This window comes from Podarcis erhardii, assembly GCF_964252035.2.
Source record: "Podarcis erhardii genome assembly, chromosome: 6".
Classification (NCBI taxonomy): domain Eukaryota; kingdom Metazoa; phylum Chordata; class Lepidosauria; order Squamata; family Lacertidae; genus Podarcis; species Podarcis erhardii.
Genome location: NC_138510.1, coordinates 11,784,276 through 11,811,791, shown reverse-complemented (window position 1 = coordinate 11,811,791; position 27,516 = coordinate 11,784,276). Strand labels below are relative to the sequence as shown.

The 27,516-nt window shown below is 45.6% G+C and overlaps 1 protein-coding gene across 8 annotated transcripts in view; it reads left to right on the top strand.

Moving 5' to 3' along the window:
* CDH4 (cadherin 4) overlaps positions 1 to 27,516 on the top strand; it is an 812,930-nt gene that overhangs the window by 469,311 nt on the left and 316,103 nt on the right. For 4 of the 8 annotated variants that reach the window (XM_081867610.1, XM_081867611.1, XM_081867617.1 and 1 more), the window contains one exon: positions 14,011 to 14,234. In XM_081867610.1, the coding sequence (XP_081723736.1) occupies positions 14,011 to 14,234 (224 nt within the window). The remainder of the gene's footprint in view (positions 1 to 14,010; positions 14,235 to 27,516) is intronic. The other 4 variants (XM_081867616.1, XM_081867615.1, XM_081867614.1 and 1 more) reach the window with 2 other exon arrangements.

Sequence of the window (27,516 nt, the reverse complement as noted above, 5' to 3'; positions counted from 1 at the left end):
TTTCCTTGCCAACTATTCCTAGCAGGAAAGCTTCAGGCTTTTTGGGAAAAGTATACTTAAATTTTTTTTTTAAGTTCGTTGTAAATCAGTTCCCAAAAGCCTTTTACTTTACTGCATGTCCACCACATATGATAGAGCTCACCATCCCCCTCTCCACATTTCCAGCATTTCTTAATCTTCAGTTTATAAATCTTAGCCAATTTTACTGGTGTGAGATACCACCTATAAATCATCTTCCAGAGGTTCTCCCTTAGTGTGCCATACACGCCGTGAATTTCATATTTACATTCCACAATTCTTGCCACTTTACAAAGTCAATGTTGTAACCAATATCTATGGCCCATTTTATCATGGCCACCCTGGCTTCTGATATGATCCCAGAGTGTCCCTGTTTCCCAGCCAATGCTGCTGCCGCCAAGCCCCCCCAGGAGGACAAACCGGTGCTTCTCCTGAGCAATAGCAGCTGCAATCTTGTTGCCTCTCCATGGCCGCTGCTGGCCTCCTTCCTTGGGCAGCTTGTACTGGCTGCTGGAGAGCAGGTGAAGAAGAGGAGAAGCTGTCGCCACTGTGACCCAGCCCCCCATGATGTGCTAATTCTGAGGGGCAGGAAGAGGACAGGGCTGCCCTGGGCAGGAAGAAAGGGGGAGCAGAGTTCAAGGAGTCTTCATTAAAAAAGAAAATGCTTTGTGCATCTGCATCTAATCTTACCCCTTTCTAAAATGTATTTATCAGTGTCCTTTTTTTCTTTCTTTTTGTAAATCTACCAGTGTGGTAGAGCCAGTGTGGGGTAGTGGTTAAGAGCGGTAGACTCGTAATTTGGTGAACCGGGTTCGCATCTCCGCTCCTCCACATGCAGCTGCTGGGTGACCTTGGGCTAGTCACACTTCTCTGAAGTCTCTCAGCCCCACTCACCTCACAGAGTGTTTCTTGTGGGGGAGGAAGGGAAAGGAGAATGTTAGCCGCTTTGAGACTCCTTCAGGTAGTGATAAAGCAGGATATCAAATCCAAACTCTTCTCTTCTTCTTCTTCTTCTTCTAATAATAATAATAATAATAATAATAAATTTTATTTATATCCCGCCCTCCCCAGCCGAAGCCGGGCTCAGGGCGGCTAACAATAATCAAATAATCAAATAATCACACATTCAAAATATTCATTATAAAAATTAAAAACAAATTAAATTAGTGGCAACCAATTAAGCAATATTCTGTGCAGGTTGCCAGAGGAGGGAGTCAGGCTGCGCCCTGACCAAAGGCCTGGTGGAACAACTCTGTCTTGCAGGCCCTGCGGAAAGATGTCAGGTCCCGCAGGGCCCTAGTCTCTTGTGACAGAGCGTTCCACCAGATTGGAGCCGCAGCCAAAAAGGCCCTGGCTCTAGTTGAGGCCAGCCTAACCTCTCTGAGGCCTGGGACCTTGAGGATGTTATTATTTGCAGACCGTAGGTTTCTCTGTGGGGCATACCAGGAGAGGCGGTCCCGTAGGTACGAGGGTCCTAGGCCGTATAGGGCTTTAAGGGTTAAAACCAGCACCTTAAACCTGATCCTGTACTCCACCGGGAGCCAGTGCAGCTGGTATAGTACTGGATGAATGTGATCTCGCAGCGAAGACCCCATAAGGAGTCTCGCCGCGGCATTCTGCACCCGCTGGAGTTTCTGGGTCAGTCTCAAGGGCAGCCCCACGTAGAGCGAGTTACAATAATCCAGTCTGGAGGTGACCGTCGCATGGATCACGGTGGCTAGGTCAGGGCGAGAGAGATAAGGGGCCAACTGCTTAGCTTGGCGGAGATGAAAAAATGCCGCCTTTGTTATAGCTGTAATCTGCGCCTCCATAGAGAGGGAGGTATCGAAGATTACACCCAAACTCTTAACGGACGGTGCTGGCACTAATTGCACCCCCGCAAGAGATGGGAGTTGCCCCCTCAATCCCATATCGTCCCGGCCCAGCCAGAGGACCTCTGTCTTCGAAGGATTTAACTTCAACCGGCTCCCACATAACCATCCAGCCACAGCTTCCAGGCATCTCGCCAGTGTGTCCGGGGCCGAGTCAGGATGGCCATCCATCAACAGATAGAGTTGGGTGTCATCAGCATACTGATGGCAGCCCAGCCCAAAACTCCGGACAAGCTGGGCGAGGGGGCGCATAAAGATGTTAAAAAGCATCGGGGAGAGAATCGCACCCTGAGGCACTCCACACACCAAGGACTGGCGCGATGACAATTCCCCCCCCAAGCGCCACCCTCTGTCCCCGACCAGAGAGAAACGAGCGCAGCCATTGAAGGACTGTGCCCTGGATCCCCACGTCGGCAAGGCGGTGGTCCAGGAGTTCGTGATCGACCATGTCGAAGGCTGCTGACAGATCTAGAAGAATCAGCAGCCCCGACCCGCCTCGATCCAGCTGCCTGCGGAGATCATCTGTTAGGGCGACCAGAGCCGTCTCGGTCCCATGGCCAGCGCGGAAGCCGGACTGGAATGGATCCAGAGCAGATGTTTCATCCAGAAACCTACCAAGCTGTTCAGCAACCGCTCTCTCAATCACCTTACCCAGGAATGGAAGATTCGACACCGGGCGGTAATTGGATAGATCTAAGGGATCTAATGATGTTTTCTTTAAGAGCGGACGCACCACTGCCTCCTTCAGTTCCCCTGGGAATATCCCGGTGCCAAGGGACAAATTGATGATATCCCCCAGGGGGGCCCGCACCTCGTCTGGACACGCTCTAATCAGCCATGACGGGCACGGGTCAAGAGGACAGGTGGTGGGCTTTCCAGCTCGGAGGAGTCTGTCCACATCGGCTGGAGATATTCGGTCAAAGTGGTCCAATACTGGACCCGAGGACAGTCGAGGGGCCTCCAGTTCCTTTATTGTATCCAAATTGGCAGGGAGGTCATGGCGGAGCAACAGGACCTTCTCCGCAAAAAAGCTCGCAAATGCCTCACAGCTGTGTGTCAGATTATTATTTAAATTTGGCTGTCCTTCAAGGGACGTTAAAGACCGAATTATACTAAATAATTGCGCCGGGCGAGAGCTAGCGGATGCAATGGAGGCCGAGAAGTAGGACTTCTTAGCGGCCTTCACTGCCATCTCATAGGTTTTCATAAAAGCCCTATAAGATGTTCTTGAGGCTCCGTCACGGGCACCCCGCCATACTCGCTCTAGCCGTCTGAGGTCCCGCTTCATTTTCCGAAGCTCCTCGGTAAACCAGGGAGCCCGGTTTCTGCGGGGTCGCAGAGGGCGCTTAGGTGCGATCTCATCGATGGCTGCCAGGAGCTGGGTATTCCAGCCCTCAACAAGCTCAGTCAATGAGTCGCCAGGGGGAGCAAGGTCCCGCAAGGCTTGACGGAATCTATCAGGGTCCATCAGCCTCTGCGGGCGAGCCCAAATCGGCTCACCACCTAAGCAGGGTGGGGGTGGAAAGTCAATCCTAGCTTTCAGAGCGTAGTGATCAGACCATGGCACCTTCATCGGAGGAGACATGATCACATCTATACCGGCGCCAAAGATCAAATCCAGCGTGTGGCCTGCTTGATGTGTGGGGCCCGAAACAAACTGGGAGAGCCCTAGTGTCGCCATGGAAGACACCAGGTCCAGAGCCTGTGAGGAGGGAGTGGCATCAGCATGGAAGTTGAAGTCTCCCAATACCAATAGGTTAGGGAACTCCAAGGCCCAGCCGGCCACCACCTCCAGCAGGTTTGACAGGGTGGCTGCTGGTGCGCTAGGTGGCCGGTACACCAGCCAGACAGCCAAGCTCTCCTCGGAGCCCCACACTAGGCCAACACATTCAATGCCGGGGATCGATGGCGATGGTAGAGCCCTGAAAGAACAATCTTCCCGGATTAATAATGCCACCCCTCCCCCCCGGCCCACAGTCCGTGACTGGTGGAGGACGGAGAAACCCGGGGGCGCCATCTCTCGTAAGGTAACAGTTACCCCTTCGCGCACCCAGGTCTCCGTCACACAAGCCAGGTCGACCCCCTGCGAGGTAAAGAAATCTCGCAGGGTGGCGGTTTTGTTGCCTATAGACCTGGCATTGCACAACACCAGTGAAGGAGGTGAGTAATCCTTGCTCACCCTACCCTCGTCTCTCGGGATGGGGCGCAGATTGGAAGGGGTACGAGCATATCTGTATCTCGATCCCCTTCGCTTATAACATCTGCCCCCACCGCCATACCTCCCTCGCCCCTCCACGGTAGCAATCCCAAGCCTCATAATAACCTCCATTTACAAAATAGAAAGACAAAACAACCAAAAAACAATTGTGCCCAAACAAAAACCAATCCCCACCCCACTCAATATCCCACCCCAAAACAGAACAAGATAGAACAAAACAAGAATACATAGATAAAAACCACCATTCACGGTGGTACAACAATTCTACCATAAAATTAAAGAAGATCAGGATTACGGGGTAGGATGGCAGAGGGTGTGTGTGCTGTGTCCCATTGGTGAAGTGGTGGTAGGAACTCACCCTTCTTCTGACAGGAAATGCTCTGGGACAGGGGCAAAAAATGGAGCATCAAGGAGGGTCAGTTGTGAGGGAGTGAGAGTTGTCCCTATTTTCATCTGAGGTATGTAGGAGGGCATGCTGGGGAACCAGTAGCCTTCCAAATGTCGTTGGAATCCAACTCCCTTCAGTTCCAGACACCAAGGCTAATGGTTCGGGGTGATGGGAGACAGAACCCAGCCACAGCTTGTGGACCACAAATTCTCCAGCCCTTCCCTCCTGCAATCCCTTTTCCCTCCCTCCGGACACCTGAAACAGCATCCCTGCCCATAAGATGCCCTTGGTGGCTTCTCTTGTCCTTCTGCCTCCTGACAAGGGAAGCCCAGTACCAACCAAGGGCCTCAGCTTGTTTCTAAAAGGAGAGTTGATTTCTCTCCTGGCTTCCCCTGTCCTTAGCTAGCGTTGTTTTAAACTAATAGAAATAATTAGCAAATCACAGAGGGCCTTTTGTCTTCGAGGCAGTCATTTTCAGATAATGGAGCACAGAAATCAACACGGTGACACAAGACTCAAGAGCAGCATATTGGAGCAACCTGCTGAGGCTTAAGCAGATGTTTAAGTATTTTCAGTATTGCTAAAGTGTATATATACAGTGGTACCTTGGTTCTCAAACTTAATCCGTTCCAGAAGTCTGTTCCAAAACCAAAGCATTCCAAAACCAAGGAGCGGTTTCCCCAGAGAAAGTAATGCAAAACGGATTAATCCGTTCCAGACTTTTAAAAAACAACCCCTAAAACAGCAATTTAACATGAATTTTACTCTCTAACTCCATTCATCCATAAGATGAAAGCAATAATCAATGTACTGTACTATAAAACAAATAAGACAGTATTGTAGATGATGAAAATTAAAAATATTTTTTTCCTTACTTGCTTTGATGATGGTCATTGTTTGGAGGGAGGACTTTTTTCCATTTCTGCAGTCACACAATCAATCGATCAGCTGAACTGGGTTCCACACAGTCACAAAAACAAATTAACCGAAAAGCCTCAAAAACAAAAACGCACAATAAATAGCGAATCCAGAAGCACCAAATACAGTGGTTCCTTGGTTCTCAATCTTAATCCATTCCGGAAGTCCGTTTAACTTCCGAAATGTTCAAAAACCAAGGTGTGGCTATTGATTGGTGCAGGCGCCCCGGAAACAATAGCCGACAACCGCATCAGACATTTGGCTTAAAAAAAAAAGTTTGAAAACTGGAACACTTACTTCTGGGTTTTCGGTGTTCGGGAACCAAGGCATTTGAGAACCAAGGCACCACTGTATTTAACCCTGTGCATCTATTGCTGTTGTTAATATGAAAACGGACTCTACATATAGACAGCTCTTCCATATATTTAGGAATCTGATGAGGACACCTGACAATGTGATGGAGGCCTGCACATATTCAGAGGTCCACACCTACTTTACAGGACTGTTGTAAGGATTGTAAGATAACATATAACTTGGAGACTTTAATGTTCCCAAGCATTTGAACAGTGTTCTAAAGTTGCTCTTTTAAGGAGAATCTGCAACAAAATGCTGCAGTGTGTATCCTCACCTAACAGGAGTTCTCCTGTTTAAGGTTCCAGCCAGCTATCCATGTTCCCCCCTCCCCCAGTATACTCCATTTCACCGACCTTCCAGTTTTCTTTTCCAACTGACACTCATAATTATGTGGCTGCTGGACATGTTGGATCCTAATTGGGCTAATTTTTTTTATTGTTGTTGTTGTGGAGTGTTGTGTTTTTAGTCCAATCCTGTTGGCGCTGTTGGAGGGAGTGACGAATGATGCTATAAGACCAGTTACAGATAGGTAGCCGTGTTGGTCTGCCATGGTCAAAACAAAATAAAAAAATTCCTTCCAGTAGCACCTTAAAGACCAACTGAGTTATTTCTAGGTATCTGAAGAAGTGTGCATGCACACGAAAGCTCATACCTAGAACTAACTCAGTTGGTCTTTAAGGTGCTACTGGAAGGAATTTTTTTATTTTGTTTTGATGCTATAAGAATCAGGGAGCCCTTTTCATGCACATGTGAATCAGCACCCCAAAATCTACAAGGAATTGGTCCTTTCCTTCCATGGTTGATCTTCGAAGCTGTTGAGTTCAATTGGGAAACCCAGTGCTTTGATTTTTGCAACCTGTGTTTAAAATAGTCCAAAGACATGACAGACAAGTTTAATGGAAACATACCGTTTCCTGAATGTACAGGTTTAGGAAGGGGTCCAGAAATGCCTATTTCACCTAGTCCATAGAAACCAATCTTTTCCTCTCTCTCTCTCTCCCCCCCCACTCCACCCCCCAGTGCCAGAGGTGGGAGGCATTGATTGTGGGGGCGGAAATGTCAAGACTGAGATGCTTTGCACGTCGCAGGTGTACGAGATCATTTTCACATGCCAAATGGCAATAAAAAGGTGAAAGCAAAGGCTGTGGTGGGGTGGAATTCGCTTCACGGAACAAAACAGCGAAGCACCTTTTCCCCTCCTGGGTTTTTGGAATAAACTGTAATTAAATTGAGCAAGCTGTGACAGTGAAATTGCTTAAAACCTAATTCTCCCACAGTAATTGCATAGATACCCCCACTAACAACCACCCCACACAAAAAAAACCTAGGACATTATCCATCGTTGTTTATCAGTCAAATGTGACACTTGCTCTTGGCTTGGCTTGTCATTTCCACCCCTCTGTAGGTGACAGTTCCAAAGGCATCTGCCTACCAAATAAATGAATGAATGTTCGCATCTACAGATATTTCAATGTGTTCAAACAAATGGGCTGTGGAAGATTATCTTCATCAGCACAAAAAAACTGGGTTCTTCAGACCTAAGAGGAGTACAATCCACTTCATTAAAGTGGACTTGCTTTACTCCACCCTCGTAAATATTTGCAAGGTGGGGGGCGGATGCTGGAAGAGCCTAGGAACAGCAGTGAGAAGTATTTCGAATTACTGGTAGGTTTTTAACATCACGAGAGTGCATAGCTTTCTGCAACCTGTGAGTGCATGCAGGGAGGGGGCTAATGGTGGCATGAAATGACAGCAATATAAAACGTTCAGAAATGCACGCTCTGAAATAAGCATCCCAACGATGCTGGCAGCAGACAAGAAAAAGAAAGACCTGGGACTTTGTTCTCTGTCTCAACACACACACACACACCTTGAGCAAATGAAAAGTTCTCTGCTTGATGCCAGAAAATGGTGGGCTAAACACAAAAGGAGATATCCAACAGTGACCATCTGCTGATGGAAGAGAATCCATATCCAGAAGGGAATAAAAGCAATTTGCAGCAGTGCCCCCTGCAGCAACCCACACTCACCCTAAACTTGCTTCAGAGGGTTCCTCAACCCTCTGGAGTAGGATTAAAGGGGTACAGTGTTGATGAAAGGGTAACGAAAATGCAGCTGAGAAGCTCAAATCACATATATGACTGGCACACGTCTTTGGACCAGTGTCCAGATTTTAACATTCAAAAACTTTTCTTGCAGAAACTTATAGGTGAATTAAAACATAATATTTGCATGCTTCTCCAAGCATCGGCTCACTGTCTCTTCTTTTAACTTCCAAACAACTGTGTTTTCCTCTCTTTCCGGAGCTTAGCACTTTCACCCTTATGTATCTCAATTATATGCCTTGCAGCTCCTATGAGATATTTCCATTTTTACCTTCTCCTGCAGCTTTGCTCTCTTTCTTTCAGACAGAGAAGAAGGACTCCAACACTCAATTCAACTTAGCAGTGTTCACAGTGGATTCTTAAAGACAGTCATCTTGCTTCACATAAGTCTCTCCTTCACCAGATACTTCCCATGTGACCAACGTTAACCAATCCCATGAGAACTCTCTAGAATTCAGTTACCAACCGATCAGATTTAAACACATAGTAATGCATAGAATGGGACTCGGGTGGCGCTGTGGGTTAAACCACAGAGCCTAGAACTTGCAGATCAGAAGGTCGGCGGTTCGAATCCCCACGACGGGGTGAGCTCCCGTTGCTCGGTCCCAGCTCCTGCCAACCAACAGTTCAAAAGCACGTCAAAGTGCAAGTAGATAAATAGGTACCGCTCCGGCGGGAAGGTAAACGGCATTTCCGTGCGCTGGTCTGATTTGCCAGAAGCGGCTTAGGCATGCTGGCCACATGACCCAGAAGCTATACGCCTCAGCCAATAAAGTGAGATGAGCTCTGCAACCCCAGAGTCAGTCATGACTGGACCTAATGGTCAGGGATTCCTTTACCTTTTTAATGCATAGAAGCATTAACAATTTCAAGGAATTAAATTCCAGTACTTAACATACACTGCGGGCGGGGGGGGGGGGGAGTAGCTGAAAATTATCCCCCTCCCTCTTATGCTGCTGTGTTTCCTTCTAGCAGGTAAAGTTGCCATCAGATACCATCCATACCTGGAAATAACATACAGTATAGACTCCCAAACAGAGAACCAGCCAAAAACAGCTAGACTCAACCTCTGGACCTTTATTAAGTATGGCCACCCTAACTGAGGATGGGGCAAATGAAATGAGGCCTTGTCCCATGGAAAATGCTTCTCCAGCAACTGCTCATGACTTTAGAAACTGTTGTCTCTTCCTGCTCTTAGTCTAGAAGGTATCACTTATGTCTGCCATTAAAATGAGCCAGAAGAGAGTAATTTAAAAATATATGCGCTAGTCTGTGTCTAGTCTTCACTCAATGCATCTGCAAATCAAATGCCAAAACTATCTTTTAACTGTCGCTAGAGACATAGTCTACTCACACCAAACTACTGGTTGCAGTAAGGCTTATTTAAAAGAAAGGGGGGGGGGTCAAGGTAAAAACAAAACAAAAGTATAACATTAAAATATTACAGTATCAAATATATACAAAAAATATTCAGACTGAGCCCCCAAACTATGTATAAATCATTGAAGCAAGCTGAAGCTGCAAATCATCTTGAGACTGTCCATTTGAGAGTAAATGTTTTAAAAGCAAGTTATTCTCTTGGATGTTACCAGGCAGTTTTGCAAGTCAAAGTGGAGCTGTGAGATGGCTTTCAGAGTAAAAAGCAGTGGATTAAAAAAAGATATTAGCCAAATGCATTTAACCTCAGTACCTTAGATGCCTCCAGGGTTCAAATCCAGAGCATCATACATTAACATAAGTATTAGGGTTTGCTGACTAATATATCTTGATTGACTGACTGACATTTATATAAGCTCTCTTTGGGCATCATGGCAAACATGAATCCTGTGGGCTGGGAGAGTGGAGCTGAACCCATTGTTTCCACCACATCTATTTCATCCCTGACAGCCGAGTCCCACCATGGTCCATGAGTGGAAGAGCCAAAGCTGCTCATGCTCTCCATACAATTTAGATGCCCACATGATTGGGCTTCTAAATTGCATAGGGAGTCTACATACATACCTGAACCTGCTATGGACCTTTAGCCTATGTATATGGAGTGGCAGCAGGGCCAGACCGTTGCGTATTCTCCCTAACACACTTAAAATCCCTTGAGGGCACTGGATGCCTGAATGTGGCTATTTTGCCACCATTATAGATATACAGATGGGACGCGGGTGGCGCTGTGGGTTAAACCACAGAGCCTAAGACTTGCCGATCAGAAGGTTGGCGGTTCGAATCCCCACGACGGGGTGAGCTCCCGTTGCTCGGTCCCTGCTCCTGCCCAATAATAATAATAATAATAATAATAATAATAATAATAATAATAATAATTTATACCCCGCCCATCTGGCTGGGTTTCCCCAGCCACTCTGGGCAGCTTCCAACTGAATATTAAAAACAATACAGCATTAGACATTAAAAACTTCCACCTAGCAGTTCGAAAGCACGTCAAAGTGCAAGTAGATAAATAGGTACCACTCCGGCAGGAAGGTAAACGGTGTTTCCGTGCGCTGCTCTGGTTTGCCAGAAGTGGCTTAGTCATGCTGGCCACGTGACTCGGAAGCTGTACACTGGCTCCCTCGGCCAATAGAGCGAGATGAGCGCTACAACCCCAGAGTCGGCCATGACTGGACCTAATGGTCAGGGGTCCCTTTACCTTTACCTTTATATACCACCAGCAACTGTTCATATGAGAGAGGGCTTTTTCAACATATGTGGTAATTTAGTGCCACTGGGAAGGAAGTTAGCTGACAGAGAAAGAGAAAGGAGGTGGCAAATGTAAAATCTTATCTTCTGCTCATTGGACTAATTGTGAACAGGGTCCTGTAGGTCTGACTCTGTCATTTTGAGGTAAGCTTCCACTAGCCACCTATCTGCCATAGAAAAGCTTTGCCCTCACCCTGCTTTACATGAGAGGGAGTGCATCATAGCCCTAGAACTAGCACTGGATGAAGACTACCGCACATAATGGTTCTAAGGATAAAATATAAAGTTTCTTTCCCGCCCCCATCAAGGAGCTGTCAACAAGGCAGGTCATCCACAGGGCAGGCACACACACGCAGAAGGCACGGAATGCAATTAGCTGTTCATTAGCAGAGAAACAACAAAACAGCAATGTCCCTGGTTTGTGCGAACTCAGTGTAGGTGTTGCTGAAACTAATCCCTAGGCATGTCCTTCCCCTCTAGCCTCTCCTTCTGGATTCCTCCCAAGCAGACGAAGGCTGTGATGAGGAGGTGGGCTCCTCCTCTGGACCTGTCTGGCACATTGCTCAGCGTGCAGGATCCTCCTTGAGCCGGGAGTCAGAGGGGGAGGTGGCAGCAGAACTGGGACTGTCTGTGTGCACTCTGTGACTTTCAGCTTCTAATCCTATCCTGGACTCTCCTTGATCACTTGTCTCCTATTTCTATCAGCTCCTAGCTCTTCACTCCTGCTGCCTAGTGTTCCACCACCAGGCTCCAGGTTCTAAGGTGTCATCTTCAGAGTCCTCCCCAGGGAGCTCTTGGACTGGTGGCTCCCATTGTTTCTCATCCAGCCTGTTGCTGACACACACACCTCCCCACCATCTGCAGAGGCCTCTGTTGTTGTTTTTCAATTAACGTGCTATTAAAACACAATTGTAGTTTCTACAGTATGAACACGTTTATCGGATGGCATTTACTTAAGCTGCATTTCCTTAGTACGTATTGTGTCACAGTGTCTCAAATCTCTTTCATAAGGAAGGGCAAGATGGCTGTCAAGCAGACTGACAGTGTATGTCTGAGTTGGAGAGAAGGATTCGGTTTCAGTGGTGGCGTTTTCATTGTCGTCTGACCCAAAAGTAAAAAAAATAAAATCTGTTAACGGAATGATTATGGACATTTAAGTTGCCATGAAGGCATGCGTAAGCATCCCATAGACTAGGTAGATAGCTGTAGGCTTCACAAAATGACAGACCAGCCATGTGGCTAATTGCTTCTCATCATTTTCAGTGGATAATGGAGGCAGGAGAGGAATCCACTCATAGCAGTGGGGATCGACTGCCTCTCAGATGTAATGAAACTTTAGAAAGGACTTTTTTAGAAATAGCCACTAGCAGTTTCTCTGGGAATGGTAGTAAAGTTCAAGAGCTTTCTTGAAAGGTCAAATACACCGTTATATAATTTCCTTGATGTTTCTTTGAGAACATCAAGCACACTGTCAGAAATGGCCTGACATCCAGCCACTGTCCTTTTATGGGGTTTTGTTTCCCATCTGAACTCTCTCGTCCTCCTTTTCCTTTCTCCCTTCAGCTCTCTCCCCCAACCTCCTCTTTATGTGAAGTTGCTGATCAGAGATCTGCCTTGCCCTTTCTCTCAAAAGAACATATTTCAGCGTAAGTGGCCGCCATGGCAATTTTGTCCTCGCAATAATTGTGGGAATTAGCTTAGGTTGAACCCTGCTGGATAAGTATATATAAGAAAAGTCTGCAGGATCAGGCCAAAGGCCAATCTAGTGCAAGATCCTGTTCTCGTAGGAGCCAGCCAGATGCCCTTGAAGAACCCAAAAGCTACATACTGAAACATGGAAGTTAAGCTGGCTCCAGATGTGATGATTAAAAGAGGGGTCCATCATTGAGAATGGCAGCCCAGTGCTGCATCCTCTCCCTTCCCTCTTCACATAAGAATAGCATGTTGGATCCAGGCCAATGGGTCATCTAGCATCCCGTTCTCACAGCGGCCAACCAGATGCCTGTGGGAAACCAGGGAGCAGAACTTGAGCACAAGAGCCCTGCGGTTTCCAGCAACTGGTATGTGGAGGCATTGTGGCATCCAGTTGTGGAGGTACAGCATAGCCATCATGGCTAGTAGCCATTGACAGCCTCCATGAATTTCTCTTATCCTCTTCTACAGCCATCCAAATTGGTGACCATGACTGCTCCCAGTGGGTGCGCAGTGTGAAGAAGTGCCTTCTCTTATTTGTCCTGACACTTCCAATATCCAGCTTCATTGGCGGTCCATCTGTTCTGGTGTTATGAGAAAGGTCTCTCAAGGCCAGCATCCGGTTTCTCACAGTGGCCAGATACCTATGGGAAGTGTGCAAGCAGGATCCGGGGGCAACAGCACCTCTTCCCACTTGTGATTCCCAGCAGCTGGTACTCAGTGTTATGTATTCAGTGGTCTGTGTTTGCCTGAACTTGAGTCTGGACTAAGGATTCTGAGCCCCTGTGTTCTGATTTGATACATGATATCCAATCACATAACATTTCAGGATTTCTGCCTCTGCCATTGGACCTTAAACTCTGAGTCATGATTCGCAGCTTGGAAGTTTAGATAGCCAATCACATTGGGAGTGGGAGTGGCCCAGGCCTTCAGAAATGCATATAAGCAGTTGCTTTGCCCCTGTTGTCCAGTTCTGTTAGTTCTATAAAGGTTATTGCTGTTATCACTGTGCCTTGCCTTGTGGGAATCCACCTACACTTCACTCAGAGTCATATCACTATCTTTTTTGTGAACTGAAGTGTCCCAAACACAGACCTCCCAAGCGCCCCCCAAAAATGGAACATCACATTTTTTCACGTGACATCTCAGCAGCCATTTTGGGTGCTGCGACGTTCTAGCCCCCCCCCCCAGTTTGTTTGGTGGCTAGAACTCTGTGCAGGTCATGTGACATGAATGGAAGCGCATCCCTGAAGACACGTGTCCCGGTTTCGGATCCAAAAATGTTGGACAGTGTGCAGACAATAAAGCTTATCCTCATAGGTGCTCTTCCTCCTGATCATTTTCATTTGCCCTTCTAAGTGGTACACAAGCCACCTGAGAGGGCCACCAATTGGTTCAAGGTAACCTCTTAAGCGTTCTAGCTGAGAAGGGATTTGAACCCGGGTTTCCCAGCCCAATACTCTAACTTTATACCATACTTCCCTGACCTATGTCATAGCCCTCTTTGCCAATGAAAGCACACCCCAGATAAGTGCAACTGCATTTTCTCTCAAGTGTCCCCCTTTTTCTTTTCTTTTTTTACTTTCCCTCTATTCGCCTCTCCTCTGTCATCATATTTAGAATGCAAGGTCCTCACAGCAGGAACCTATCTTGATTTTGTTGCTGTTGCTTACATTACCCTGATAAGTGCTGCACACATCGAGGGCATAATAACAGTTTCAATAACCACCGCCCTCTCTTTTGTCTCCTTTTCCCCAGTGAAATTTAGCGGCTGCTCTGAGAGTAAAGGAATCCAATACGAAACCGACAACTTGGACTTCAAGGTGAGGACAGATGGGACTATCTACGCCACCCAACAGGTGCAAATCCCCTCGGAGCAGACAATATTTATGGTGACGGCATGGGACCACCAGGCCGTAGAAAGCTGGGAAACTATGGTCAGGTTACTGGTGGGAGAAAAATCACAACACAAGGGACACAAGGTAAAAATAACAATGATAGCAATTCAGAGAAGGGGAGGGGGAGAATTGCCAATAAATTTGTTGGCTTTATGATGCCACAAGACTCTTTTGTGGCACATTGTTTCAAGCTTTTGTGGGGGCAGCGGGTGGGGGGCTTATTATGGGAATTTCACCACCACCACCTTAATCTGGCCTTGGTGCAGGGTGTTAGTATTTTGGCCTATAGCCCAGAAAGGCTTGGGGCACTGTGCTCAAAGGACCTTGTACATCATTATAGGCCTCCACAATCTCTAATGGTCAATTAAAATGTGCAGAAACAGTGCATGCTAATATCTTGGCTGGAATGTGGAGATCGTATATTTAAAAGGTCTCCATGTTAACAAGCAATATAGACTCTTCTCCCTAATGTGCTAACTCTCCATGACCTGCGGGGTGTTTAAAAATAAATAAATCCCAGAAACAGATCCTTCACCTGCAGTCTGAAATGGTACAATCCAAGACAGACTGTATCATGTTTGAATCAACCAAAAATGTCCATTTCAAGAAGAAGAAGAAGAAGAAGAAGAAGAAGAAGAAGAAGAAGAGGAAGAGGAAGAGGAGGTGTTTGGATTTGATATCCCGCCTTTCACTCCCTTTAAGGAGTCTCAAAGCGGCTCACAATCTCCTTTCCCTTCCTTCCCCACAACAAACACTCTGTGAGGTGAGTGAGGCTGAGAGACTTCAAAGAAGTGTGACTGGCCCAAGGTCACCCAGCAGCTGCATGTGGAGGAGCGGAGATGCGAACCCGGTTCCCCAGATTACGAGACTACCGCTCTTAACCACTACACCACACTGGCTCTCTAGGCTAGCTAGGCTAGGGGGAAGTGTCTAGAGAGGAAGCAATTATTCAATAGAATCAATGAACAGTGGAACGGTTTCCTGCCTCTTTTCATCCACCAACAGCCATTGCCCCTGCATTCATAGTAGACAGCAAACCAAGGGCTACGATGTTTGCTCAATTTCCCAACAGCCTTTGTGGCCAGGAATAAACCCAGGCTGGGGTGAAGGAGGGTGTTATTGCTATTTTTAGTCTTTGTTTAAGAACCTAGGGCTCTGGATCGATCCCAAAATGGTACCTCATCTTGCTGTTGGCCATCCAAACATTAGGAACAAGGCGGGCGGGAGATGTGAGCAATAAATAAATAAATCAGACCAGGCATGTTTTTCCAAACAGGCATAGCAACACGCAGTAGTGAGACCCTTGTGAATCATTTCATGGCTGTGAATTCTATTCCCCGTGTGCAGGCTTTCAGGTTAATGTAGCTAAAGGGGGGAATTGACTTTTGAGCTGGGTTCTTCCTTATTCTTAAAAGGCCACTCGATCATCCTTTAGATTGAACTTTGGTGAACTGGGGAGAATTTCTCACCCACTTCCTGCCTTCACGTCCTCTTTTGTGGTGATGTATCGTCCCCTTTGGTTGAGATACAGCCTTCAGACAAATGGGTGGAAAGGGAAGCTTAATTCTCCTCTGCTCCTGGAGCTTCCGCCAAGCCCCTCTTTTTACATTGACTCTGACTCTGCCTGTGTTGCCGACATCTGAATATGTATACCTGAGGCTCTTCAGCAGAGAATCCCACGGCAATAAATTTCCCTTCATTGATCCCACTCTTTGGCCCTGTAGCTTTGCAGACGTGCCATTTGCTATTGAAGAAGTAATCCAGACTTCCAACCTGAAGATTTATTATCTAGAGATGGAGGACTGTCAGGTTGGAGGGACCGCTTTTAGAAAATTAGCTGCCAGCTCATCCTGACCTTTAGGGAAAGCAATGACTGCATAGGCTCTGGGACGGGGCGGGGGAGGGGGATTTTGTGAAGGACTTAAGGAACAGGTTGTGTTTAGCTTGCGGAAGTGAAGACTTGAGGGGGTTGGGGGGAGCAGGATGGCATAATACTCTAAAATATCTGAAGAGGGCAAAGACTTGTTTTCCGCTCACTCCAGAGGCCAGGTCAGATATAGCAACTTTATGTTATAGACTGTACACCAGTGTGGTGTAGTGGTTAAGAGCGGTAGACTCGTAATCTGGTGAACCAGGTTCGCTTCCCCGCTCCTCCACATGCAGCTGCTGGGTGACCTTGGGCCAGTCACACTTCTCCGAAGTCTCTCAGCCTCATTCACCTCACAGAGTGTTTGTTTGGGGGGAGGAAGGGAAAGGAGAATGTTAGCCGCTTTGAGACTCCTTCGGGTAGTGATAAAGCAGGATATCAAATTCAAACTCCTCCTTCTCCTCCTGTAGATTTTATTTTAAACTGCTTAATGGTAAGAGATGTTAATCAGATACCTGGTGACTCTACCACCCTAAAGGTCTTCAGTCAGAGACAGAACATTCATCTGTCAATCCTTTTCTGGAAGGTAGGTCTTGGACCAATGCGTTCAAGTTACAAGAAAAGAGATTCCCACTAAACATCATACCCATATATGCATACCCAAAGCTGCTTCAGGTCAGCTCAGGGCAGTGCAAGGCAAATCAGAACCCTGAACAGCTCCCAATAGGAACTGCTAGCTGAGCTTTTGGAGATGTTATCTGGAGTTTGGGAAGGCCTTCTTTTCCAGTGATCATGCCACCCTTGGTGAGCAGTCTGCAATTCTTGTGTGGCCATGTAGCTAGAGGGCAGCCATCCCCTGGGTCTGAGGGTGATGGGGGAACAACGTCCTCTGAGTGGGATAGTGAAGAAGGGAGTGAAGAAGGGGTAATTTTTGTGTCTAGATAGCTCAGTTGATTAGAGCATGAAGAAGAAGAAGAGTTTGGATTTGATATCCCGCTTTATCACTACCCTAAGGAGTCTCAAAGCGGCTAACAATCTCCTTTCTCTTCCTCCCCCACAACAAACACTCTGTGAGGTGAGTGAGGCTGAGAGAAGTGTGGAGGAGCGGGGAAGCGAACCCGGTTCACCAGATTACGAGTCTACCGCTCTTAACCACTACACCACACTGGCTGATGGTGCTGATAATGGCAAGGTTGCAGGTTTGATCCCTGCATGAGACAGCGGCATATTCCTGAATTGCAGTGGTTTGGAGTAGATGAATTTCAGGGTCCCTTCCAACTCTATGCTTCTATGATTCTATTGAAACTGAGTCCGTCATAGAGCAACACTGTTTTCATGCTTTTTGCAATTGAGCTGGAGTGCCCTATGCTCTGCAAATAGGAACACATTTCGTTTCAGTATTACAGATCACACTGTCGTCTCGAGTGAGCTACTTAAAATTTCTCCCTGGCGAAAAGAATACAAGCTGCAGTGCATTTCAACTTTAGCAAAATATTTGATTGGAAATTTGTAGAATATTAATACAAGCTGAACTCTGGTTCAAGACAGAGAGAACTCTGGCTTTTTTAAATTCACATCATTCTTTTCTTAAAAGCCTTATTAGTGTGTAGTTGGAGGGTGAAAAAACAGTGGAAAACAAGACTAATGACAAGGTCACAGACTGTATTATTGTGTGTCATCATAGTGGGAGGCTGAGCTTCTGCTTCATTTAAAGCTTCCTGCTTCGCTTTTATGAACAAAACAAGAGTTTTGTTTGCAAAAGAAATGAAACAGGTTCATGGGATTATTTGAAGGATATCAAACAGCACTGAAACTAAACATTATCAAGTCAAAATCCCAGTGCTTTTGAAGCACTGACCCTGACACGTCTGTTCAGGGAAATTGATCTGGTATGTTGTTTTTCAGAAATCCAATAGAATTAAAACAAACATGCACACACTTAGCGGCCACTGAAGGTTATGCACAGAGTTGTTGTCTTGTTGTTTTTTGCAGTAATTAAAATATGCTTTTTGTTACATGCTAGGTCTCCTCTCACATGTTTCTCTGAGGACAAGAGTAGACAAAGAATTCTTCATATGGTGAATCTACAGTTAGACTGTAGTTCTGCATGATGCAATTGGAGGATTGGATGTCTTAATAGGCATGCAAATAGCACACACACACACTTGATTAAGCAAAACCTTCTTCAATAATCAGAACATAGTAAGGATGTAACATAAGCCTGCTGGATCAGGCCCATCTAATCCAGCATCCACAGTGGCCAGCCTGCAAGCTGGGACTGAAAGCAACAGCACTCTTTGCCCACTTGCAACTTCCAGCAAGGATGATAATAAAATAGCAATTCTAGGTCTTCTCAGGGTTCAACTTCTGTCTAGTCAGTGGCCTTGATCCTCCAGCTCATTAATGCTAGTCCTAATCAGAGTAAACCTGCTGAAAATTAATGAACATGCTAAACTTAGGTTCATTAATCTCAATAGAACTTCTCTGACCTACAACCTACAGCACCTTGTTTGAGATTGAGCCCATGTTTTCCCAGTGCCAGTTGATTCCAGAGCTGCATGATCATAGTGGAGAACCTGTGGCCCCCTAGATGTGATTGGACGACAACTCCCATCACCCCTTATAAGTCATACTGGCTCAGAGTAATGGGGGGGGGCACAGGTTCTCTATCCTTGCCTTAGAGAAGGCATAGGCAAACTTGGCCCTCCAGATGTTTTGGGACTACAATTCCCATCATCATCCCTGACCACTGGTCCTGTTAGATAGGGATGGTGGGAGTTGTAGTCCCAAAACATCTGGAGGGCTGAGCTTGCCTATGCCTGCCTTAGTGGCGTGCTCTACAATATCAAAGTGTCAATACCCAGAAAAGTGACCTGACCAGGGGACAATATCATTGGACAGCCTATATAATTTTTTGTAAATCCAGAGATAACTGACCGTGCATGTGGTGTTATTTGCTTTGCTTCACATTGCCTAAAGGAGATGCAGTTGTTTATTAGTTGCCAAGTAACCTTTTCCACTTACAGAGATGGACCAAAACATGTTGGTGCTTAAGGCAGAAAATCCATATGGTGGTGATGATAAATTGATGATAAGCTAAATAATTCACCATTTCTTGCTCTTTAATTGGACTCTGTCGTCTTGCCCAATGAGAAGCTGCGTCCCGGTCACCCCCCTTGAAACAAAGCATAGTATTTTCATCCCTCTCCCCAGCAAACATTTCAGGATATGTTTAAGCAGAATGGCGGCAATATCTGTGGGGAGAAGCCTGGGCACAAGCAGTTCAGTAGGAACCCCTGTTAGCATTAATCCTGGCTCCCTGTGATGGGGTTTAGATCTGAACGTTGTCTGTCATTGAAAATTCCCTACAATGCCTGATGTAGCAACATTCCAAGACATTGTGGGGCACTTCAAATGGCAGCTGATGTAGGAGAAATCCCAGCTTCTTGAGGCTGTCTGTTCAATGGCAAAGTCTATGGCATTCCATGAACTAACAATATTTTTCATGCTAAACAGACCCATAAAGTAAGCTTTCTCTCTCTCTCCCCCCAGCTAATCCAAGTGGTGTTATGAAACTGTAAGAACTTTTCAGGGTGGACCCCCCCCCCCCGTTTTCTCTTTTTGGTTGTTCACTCTTGCAAGAAACCTGATAGCAATTCAATTAGAAAATGCAAATGAGGTCACAGATTTACCACCAGAGTGCTGAATTACCGCCTCTCCCCCCCCCTCCACGAAAGTGGAGTGATATTCTGGAATAACAGTAAATACTTAAGATAAAAGTTTTTTCACACTGTTCTCATCCAACTGGCTATTTTTACAGTTGAATGTGTTGATGGCGCCTGTGGGTATATTCTGCAAAAGGAAGAAATGGGGAGAGAGAGAAAACCTTGTTTATGAAATGAATAATTTGGCCTTCTAGCTCATGTCAGCATTTATGAAAGATACACTTGAATGAAATTGCATTCCCAGGGAAAAGGGGAAGCCTTTTTATTTCTCTCTTTTTGCTGGGCATGGCTTATAAGGGCTTTCCTTGTGGATATCTTAGGAAGCGTGTATTTGCTGGCTTAAGGAAAGTCAGTTGATCAAAACCACAAATACTAGATAGGTTGTTGAGGAGTTACATCTTTGTTAAGCAACCACCATGTGTCCTATGCTGGGGAAGGGAACCTCCAGGTCAAGGATCAGATGTGGTCCAGCAGGGGTGCAAATTTGGCCCGTGAGACCCCACATCAGATGTGGGGCAGGTAGAAACATGGCTGATTGTGTAATCAGGAGTTTTAAAGGGTGCATTGGCAAGGGAAGGTGGGCTTGGGCTCTTCTGCAGCTGACAGAGGGCTGATCCTTCAGTTCCCAACAGCTGGTTGACTGTTGATCACTTGGGAACCACTGTGGAATCAAACGTCAACCCAAACACCCAAACAATCACTGTGTAATAGATTTTGACAGGTGGGTGGGTCAGCTGATGTCATGATGCTACCATACAATTGATAGGTAGGTTGTCCCACCCACCAATCAGAGTTGTCTCATGTAGGTACACTTTTGCCCATGAAGCCAAAAATTCCTCTTGAAAGTCAATAATGAGTGAGACAACCTCACCAGGCCAAAGAGGGCACTATATGCTAGTATTAACATCTTTAATTGGGCCCAGTCGCTCACTGGTAGCCAGCACAATGCTTTCAGGTCTGATGTCTCATGGTCCCTGTTAAGTTGTGGGCAAACATATCAGACGACACAGCGATTCTTCCAAAGCAGCTCTTTATTTGTAAGCTGGAACAGAACTGAATTGAGGAGCTCAGTCAGCCTGCTTATATAGAGCTCCAGAACAATGTAACTGTTGCCATTTTCTAAAACTATCCAATCACTGAACGTCACTTTCGACCCTTCATTTGCATAACTATCTACAGTATCCCCCTGCTGGCCCAGGGTGAGAACTTCAGTACATAACACCCCCATCCTGCTATCCCACTTACCAACCTAGCAGCCACATTCTGCACTGGCTGCAGCCTCCGGCCTATCTTCAAGGGCGGCCCCATTTACAGCACAGTACAGTAATCCAGATGGGAGGCCATCAGAGCATAAACAACTGAGGCCAGGCTAAGACAGATATATACATCCATCTTGTTATATGTGAGGTACTTTCTGCCACATCACCCAGGCAAGCCATACTCATAAATAGATCTGTTAACACACAAATATGTTCACTTTGACAGAGCTCTCATTTGCTCAAGGTATAAGGCATTGAAGAGATAATATGCTAATCTTGTCAAGGTCCTGAAATGTATTAAAATCTCACCCCAAGGTGAAATTTGTTTGCTGCCTGTCTTTCATAAAACCGAGCCACCCATGCACTAATAAATCACTTCTCTTGAACAAAAGAAAACAAACACAGAGACCCAGGTACGCCTGCTCATGATATATGTTTCTTACCCTTCCTGATCGCAGCCCTTTGACCTCCAGTTTCCCTGTTTCTTATTTCTGCCTGCCAATGTCACATTATGCCGCATCAAAAAGTTGATGTAAACAAAAGCGCCATAAAGAACACCAACACACAACATACACAATCACTGCTGTGATGATTCCTCATGGTTAAAATATATGAGATTCTATATAAGCAAGTTTCCAGAGGCAGGAGTTTTAAGAGTAACCTTGAGAAGAGCTTTATAGGAAGGAACACAACCTGAAACATTGCGGGGTGTTGTTGTTGTTTTTAAAGCACTGGGCTGTAAAAGAGTTCTGTCGAATCAGGCCAGCAGCCCACCTCGACCAGCATCCTCTTCTCACGAAGACCAACCAGAAACCCTTAGGAAACCTGTAAGAAGGACCCAAGCATGAGAGCATTCTCATCCCCTGTGGTTTCCATCAACTGGTATTCGGAAGCTTTACAGTGGCACATCTGGTTACGTACTTAATTCGTTCCGGAGGTCCGTTCTTAACCTGAAACTGTTCTTAACCTGAAGCACCACTTTAGCTAACGGGGCCTCCCGCTGCTGCCACGCTGCCAGAGCATGATTTCTGTTCTTATCCTGAAGCAAAGTTCTTAACCCGAGGTACTATTTCTGGGTTAGCGGAGTCTGTAAGCTGAAGCATATGTAACCTCAAGCATATGTAAACCGGGGTACCACTGTACTGCCTCCAACCACAGAGGCAGAGCATAGCCATCATGACCATGTTGGGATGCTTCCAAGGAATAAGGCCCCCAGCTGGCTCTAGCGCACCGGCCGGTTGGCAGACAATCTCCAGTCTTTGGATCAGCATGTAACTGAGACTCAAGCTTCAGAAGCTGAGCACGCAAGCCAGCAGAGTAAAAAACTCTTCACAACAGAAGGGCAGATAGAGGCTGTGTGAAGCATATTTACAAGCAGTTTATTCAGACAAAGGGTAAAACATGTCTTCTCCCTTTCGTGTCCAAGCAAGCAACATAAGCAAAAGCTATACACAAAACGGAAGTTCACAGCAAGCTGTGCTGGAGTGTAAACAGGCATGTGACACACAACAGCCTGTTCCTCTTAAGGTGGAACGGAATATCTTAACAGGCCAGTAGCCATTGGGAGCCTTACCCTCTCTGAATTTTTCACTTCTCAAGTTGGCCCCCATCACTGCCTCCTGTGGGAGCAAGTTCCATAGTTTATATCAACGGTAGAGTAATAGCCTTGCATGCAGAAGCTCCCAGGTTCAATCTCCATCATCCCCAGGTAGGAGCAGGAGAGATTCCCTACCTGAAACCCTGGAGTCAGTTTACACAACAGTGAGCTAGGTGAACCATTGGTCTGACTTAATATAAGGCAACTTCCTCTGTTCCCGTCAGTCACATTTTCCTTCTCTTGTCGACTGGAGAGCATAGAACCAATGTCCGTAGATGCTATTTTTGGTTTGCATACAACCACTTTAGTTGTGCTAAGAATAGACCCTCTTGAAACTAAGGAATATAACTAATTTAGGTCAATTAATTTGAATGGGTCTTGAACTCACTTGCTTGCAGCTCTTTGATTGTGCAGAACTTCTCCATCCTGCTTAAGGTGTGGTTCAACAGCCAAAAGAGTTGCTCCATAAAGAGGTCTCTCATCACCTCTAGAACATATTGAGGGCCTCTTCTGGCAGATGCTTGCTTAGCAGCGCTGCTGCGACATTGCTTTGGTAATGTTGGGTCAGTTGGGAGAAGCTGACAATGGGTGCCTCCAGACTGTCAATATTTTGCAGGAGGAATTCAAGCACATACCAAAGCATTAGGTTTGCACAATGGAAATGAAAGCTCTCTGCCACCTGAGCACCAAGGAGAAAAACAACAACGCTTTTTGTGGTTTGGAAAATGGAAATGCTTTGAAAAATGAATGATACAGGGAAGACTATTCCAAATGAATGTTCTTTGTCATAAACAAATCAGAACAAATGCTCAAGAACAACTGGACATAGGCCACATTTGGGTCAGATATTTAAAGCAGGATTATACCATTTTAGCAATCATAGCTTCTCCCAAAGAATTATTGGAATTGTATTTTATTACTGGTGCTGAGAGTTATTAGGAAACTCCTGTTCGCCTTACGGAGTGAAAATTGCTAGATGAATTGAATATTAAACCACTCTGGGAATTGTAGCTCTGGGAGACAAACAGGAGTCACACCCTTAGCAAACTACAGTTCTCAATATTATTTGAAGGTAGCCATGACTGTTAAACTGGGATAATAGTTCTTTGAATGTATGCTGTGTGTGTGGGCATAGTCTAACCACAATATAAGCTTTATGCAATTAAATCAGGATGAATGCTCAATAAGCAGGTCATTTGGTGGATCTCCATTAGGTTATTTCTCATGGCAATAGCAACTCTTCCAGAATGTAAGACACTGACATAAAAAACAACAACCCTATATCCCAGGCTCATCCCATCTGACATGAAGTTTCTGACAAACCCAAATGGCATTGGAAAGATGCTTCCGCTTGTGCTACTGAGATCCTCCTCCCAAATAACTTTCAGGCTATTGTATAAATGTTGCTTTCCATTTTGCACACTTTCTCTAGGTGTGCTTGGAACAGATGCTCTTATCGCTCTCTGCCCCCTTCTCCAGCTGTATTCCTGTTTCAGGTTAACTGACATGGGAGAAATCTAGTTTTCAGATGAAGCTTTGCAATTAGATGGTAAATATGAAGGTCTCTAAATTTCATCTTAGGAGACGTTTGACAATGTGTTTCATGACTGCCAACACAGCGAGCGACAACTTTAGGAACAAAAACAAAAAAAGTGCAATTCTAGGGTGTTTTTTTTAAAATTTAAGAAATACTTTTGACATTTGGAAACTTTTACTACATGATTCAGACTGAGTCCTTTTTCAACATTGTCTTGACGGCTCATATCATTCACTTCATGCCCTGCTAACAGCAATCTAAGCTCAGAATGATTGTAAAGTCCCCAGATATTACCAGGACATTCAACTATGGCAAATGACGCAAAGAGAAAAGGCTATGTTTTAAACATGTTATGTTATTTTAATCATGATTCTTAATTGTTCATTTCACTTGCATAACAGTACACACCACTTGTCATGGCTGCAGACCAGGAATCCTTGGAGGCAGGGTCTTTCTTTTCCACTGGCAGCCCCAAGGAGGAGATGCCTCCTCTTTCTGGTCTGCCCTATATGCAGCAGCAGACACCCGAGACCCCAGCTCTTCCCTTTAATCCCAAGGAGACAACTCTGCCCCCAGACTCTGATAGCAGAGGTCCACAGGTTCCTTTGAGGATCAGGGGAGCCTTGTGGCGGTATCTCCCCAGACTAAAAACTCAGGGCCTAGTCGAAGCAAATGGCTGCACAAGAAGACACCAGGCCTTTAAATGCCCTGATGCAGAATTCAGGAAATGGGCCCTGAATTTCATAAATCCTAAGCCTACGGTGTAAAAATCTGCCAGGTGCCCCAAGACATTGTTGAGGCAACTTGCATGTTCCTCCTCAGCTCTATGATCACCAACTGTGGTTCTGAAATGCATATCTAGAACCCTCTCCAAGGTTCTGATCTTGCCTTACCATCTGCTTGGAACCCTTGCAATTTATGACCTCCTCTTGCTTGGGCCATCACCTAGCCACGGTGGTAGACAACCTCATGGATTGAGATGTCACCTCTGGACTTCTGGGTGCCTATATTTTCACTTTCCATTCATCTTATGAAGTAAAACTCTTGCCTACGAGAGCCCATGCTACAACAAATTAGCTAATCTCTAAGGTACTATTGAGTTGTTGTTTTTTTTCTGCAACACAGCTAGACTTAGAACTGTATTTTTGGGTGTGATCCAGCCAAAGTTAAGCACCATTAAATCATATTACTTGCAATAAGAGAGATTTAACTATGTGCTCTATTCACTCACTTAAATTAATGGTACTTATGCATGCTTAATTTTGCTTTGATTGTGTGCTTTATGTTTACAGTACCCTTTCGAAGCTACTTTAGATGGAGGCAGGTGGTTGATGTCTCTATCTCAGTAATGTCTTCCTTGATGGGCAGCCGCAGCCTTCCAGAAGGGGAGGGGAAGGGTCTTCCCCACCTTTTGCTATCTATAGTGCTATAACCAGAGATTACTGGAGTTGAATGGGGCTCAAGACATGCAATGTAGGTGGTTTCGCACTGAGCAGAAGAAATGAAAGCAATGCAGTGCAATAACATCTCTTTCAAAAACATTTAAAAAGCAGTTATAAAGGAGTGAATGAGAAAGGATTGCAGCCTTCAAGCAAATTACAGCAGAAGCCTAAGGAATAAACTAGAAGACCGTTCAACCTAATAATAATAATAATAATAATAATAATAATAATAATAATAATAATATTTATCATCCCCCCAATCTGGCTGGGTTTCCCCAGCCACTCTGGGCGGCTTCCAACAGAATATTAAAAACACGATAAAATATTAAAGACTTCTCTAACATTAAAGACTTCTCTAAACAGGGCTGCCTTCAGATGTCTTCTAAAAGTCAGATAGTTGTTTATTTCCTTGACATCTGATGGGAGGGCGTTCCACAGGGTAGGCGCCACTACTGAAAAGGCCCTCTGCCTCGTTCCCTGTAACCTCACTCCTTGCAGTGAGGGAACTGCCAGAAGGCCCTCGGAGCTGGACCTCGAACCATCCGTAGTGCTGGTGCATTCTTCCGTTGAGGAGAGAAGCCATAGCCATAGCAGAAGAGCATATGCCTTTTATGAATGCACGTCTGCAGGAGAAATGATCACTGATGGAGGCAGTTGTGCCAGAGAAGAAGCCAAGAGGAAGCAGTCCTCAGACATGCTGATGGAGAGGGCCACATTATTACACCTGTCCATCTGATGCAGGTGGGGAGAGCACTGTTGCACTCAGGTTCTGCTTGTGGGGTTCCCATAGGCCACTTTGAGAACAATGTGCTGGGCTCAATGGGCTGTTCAGCTGATCAAACCGGGCTGATCTTATGTTACTATCCCTACTTCTCATTGGATTTTGTATCTAATGCTGCTGTTTCACTGATGCTCCATAACCAGCAAACCCCTACTGCTAGATCATAGATCTTCAACCAGCAGGTTGGGACCCACCATTGGGTTGCAAGTTCACATCAGATGGGTTACAGCAAAGCTGTTGCTGCCATGCTGAATTCCAGTTTAGGCTGACCAAGCCAAAGGAGCACGGAGTGCGTGTCCAGACTAAGACGCGTTAATCTGACGAGGCACTCATTATAACAGCTCCTATGAGTGCTGCAATGTGGCAGGAGAAGGGCACGAGCCATTTTTTAATAAGATGCATATTTCTGTGAATTGCCATTTGAGGATTAATAATGTGCATTATTAGCACTATTACATACAAGACAAATGTGAAAACATGAATATGGCCTCCATGTTGCAGCCTGGGAGTCAGGTCTAGACCAGTGGAAGACCATTGTGCTAGATGAGCCCAACGTTATTACAGAACCTGAAACAAATTATGTACTTCTGGTCTCCAAACTCTTATTTGCAAAAACAAATGTCCTCTAAGAGTAAAAAAACTGGCCACCTCTGACTTTTATAAACACCCCCTTATAGCACACCAGATTTGCAAAGTGCAATTGCACTGAACATTCTGCAAATCTCTTATCACCTGCCTTCTTTCCTTCCCTTCCTTCTCCCCCCCCCCCCTTTTTTTGGTCATTATGAGATGTCTGTGTTAGTCTCTCACTCAGTCTTTTCCCCGTCTGTCAACCAACGAATCCTGCGTGCTTGCCAAAATTGACAATTTTTCTTACTAATTGACTCTAATGCGAACTGTTCTATGCAGCCCTCCTGTTAACTGAAACCACCCCTCCCAGAAAGTAATGAATTTCTTGCTTAACTAGCTGATTAACAGAAAATAAAAAATAAAAACCACCCTGCAATTGTATACTGTTCTGTAAATGGGGAGGTAATTTTATCTAATGAGTTCCTAAGCAAACATAGCATTCTTGATTGTGTGCCGCCTGTTTTGATAAAGGTCGCAAATGTGCCACAGCCTCTGTTTGCCTTTGGAAGTGCCGATGATCAAACAGTT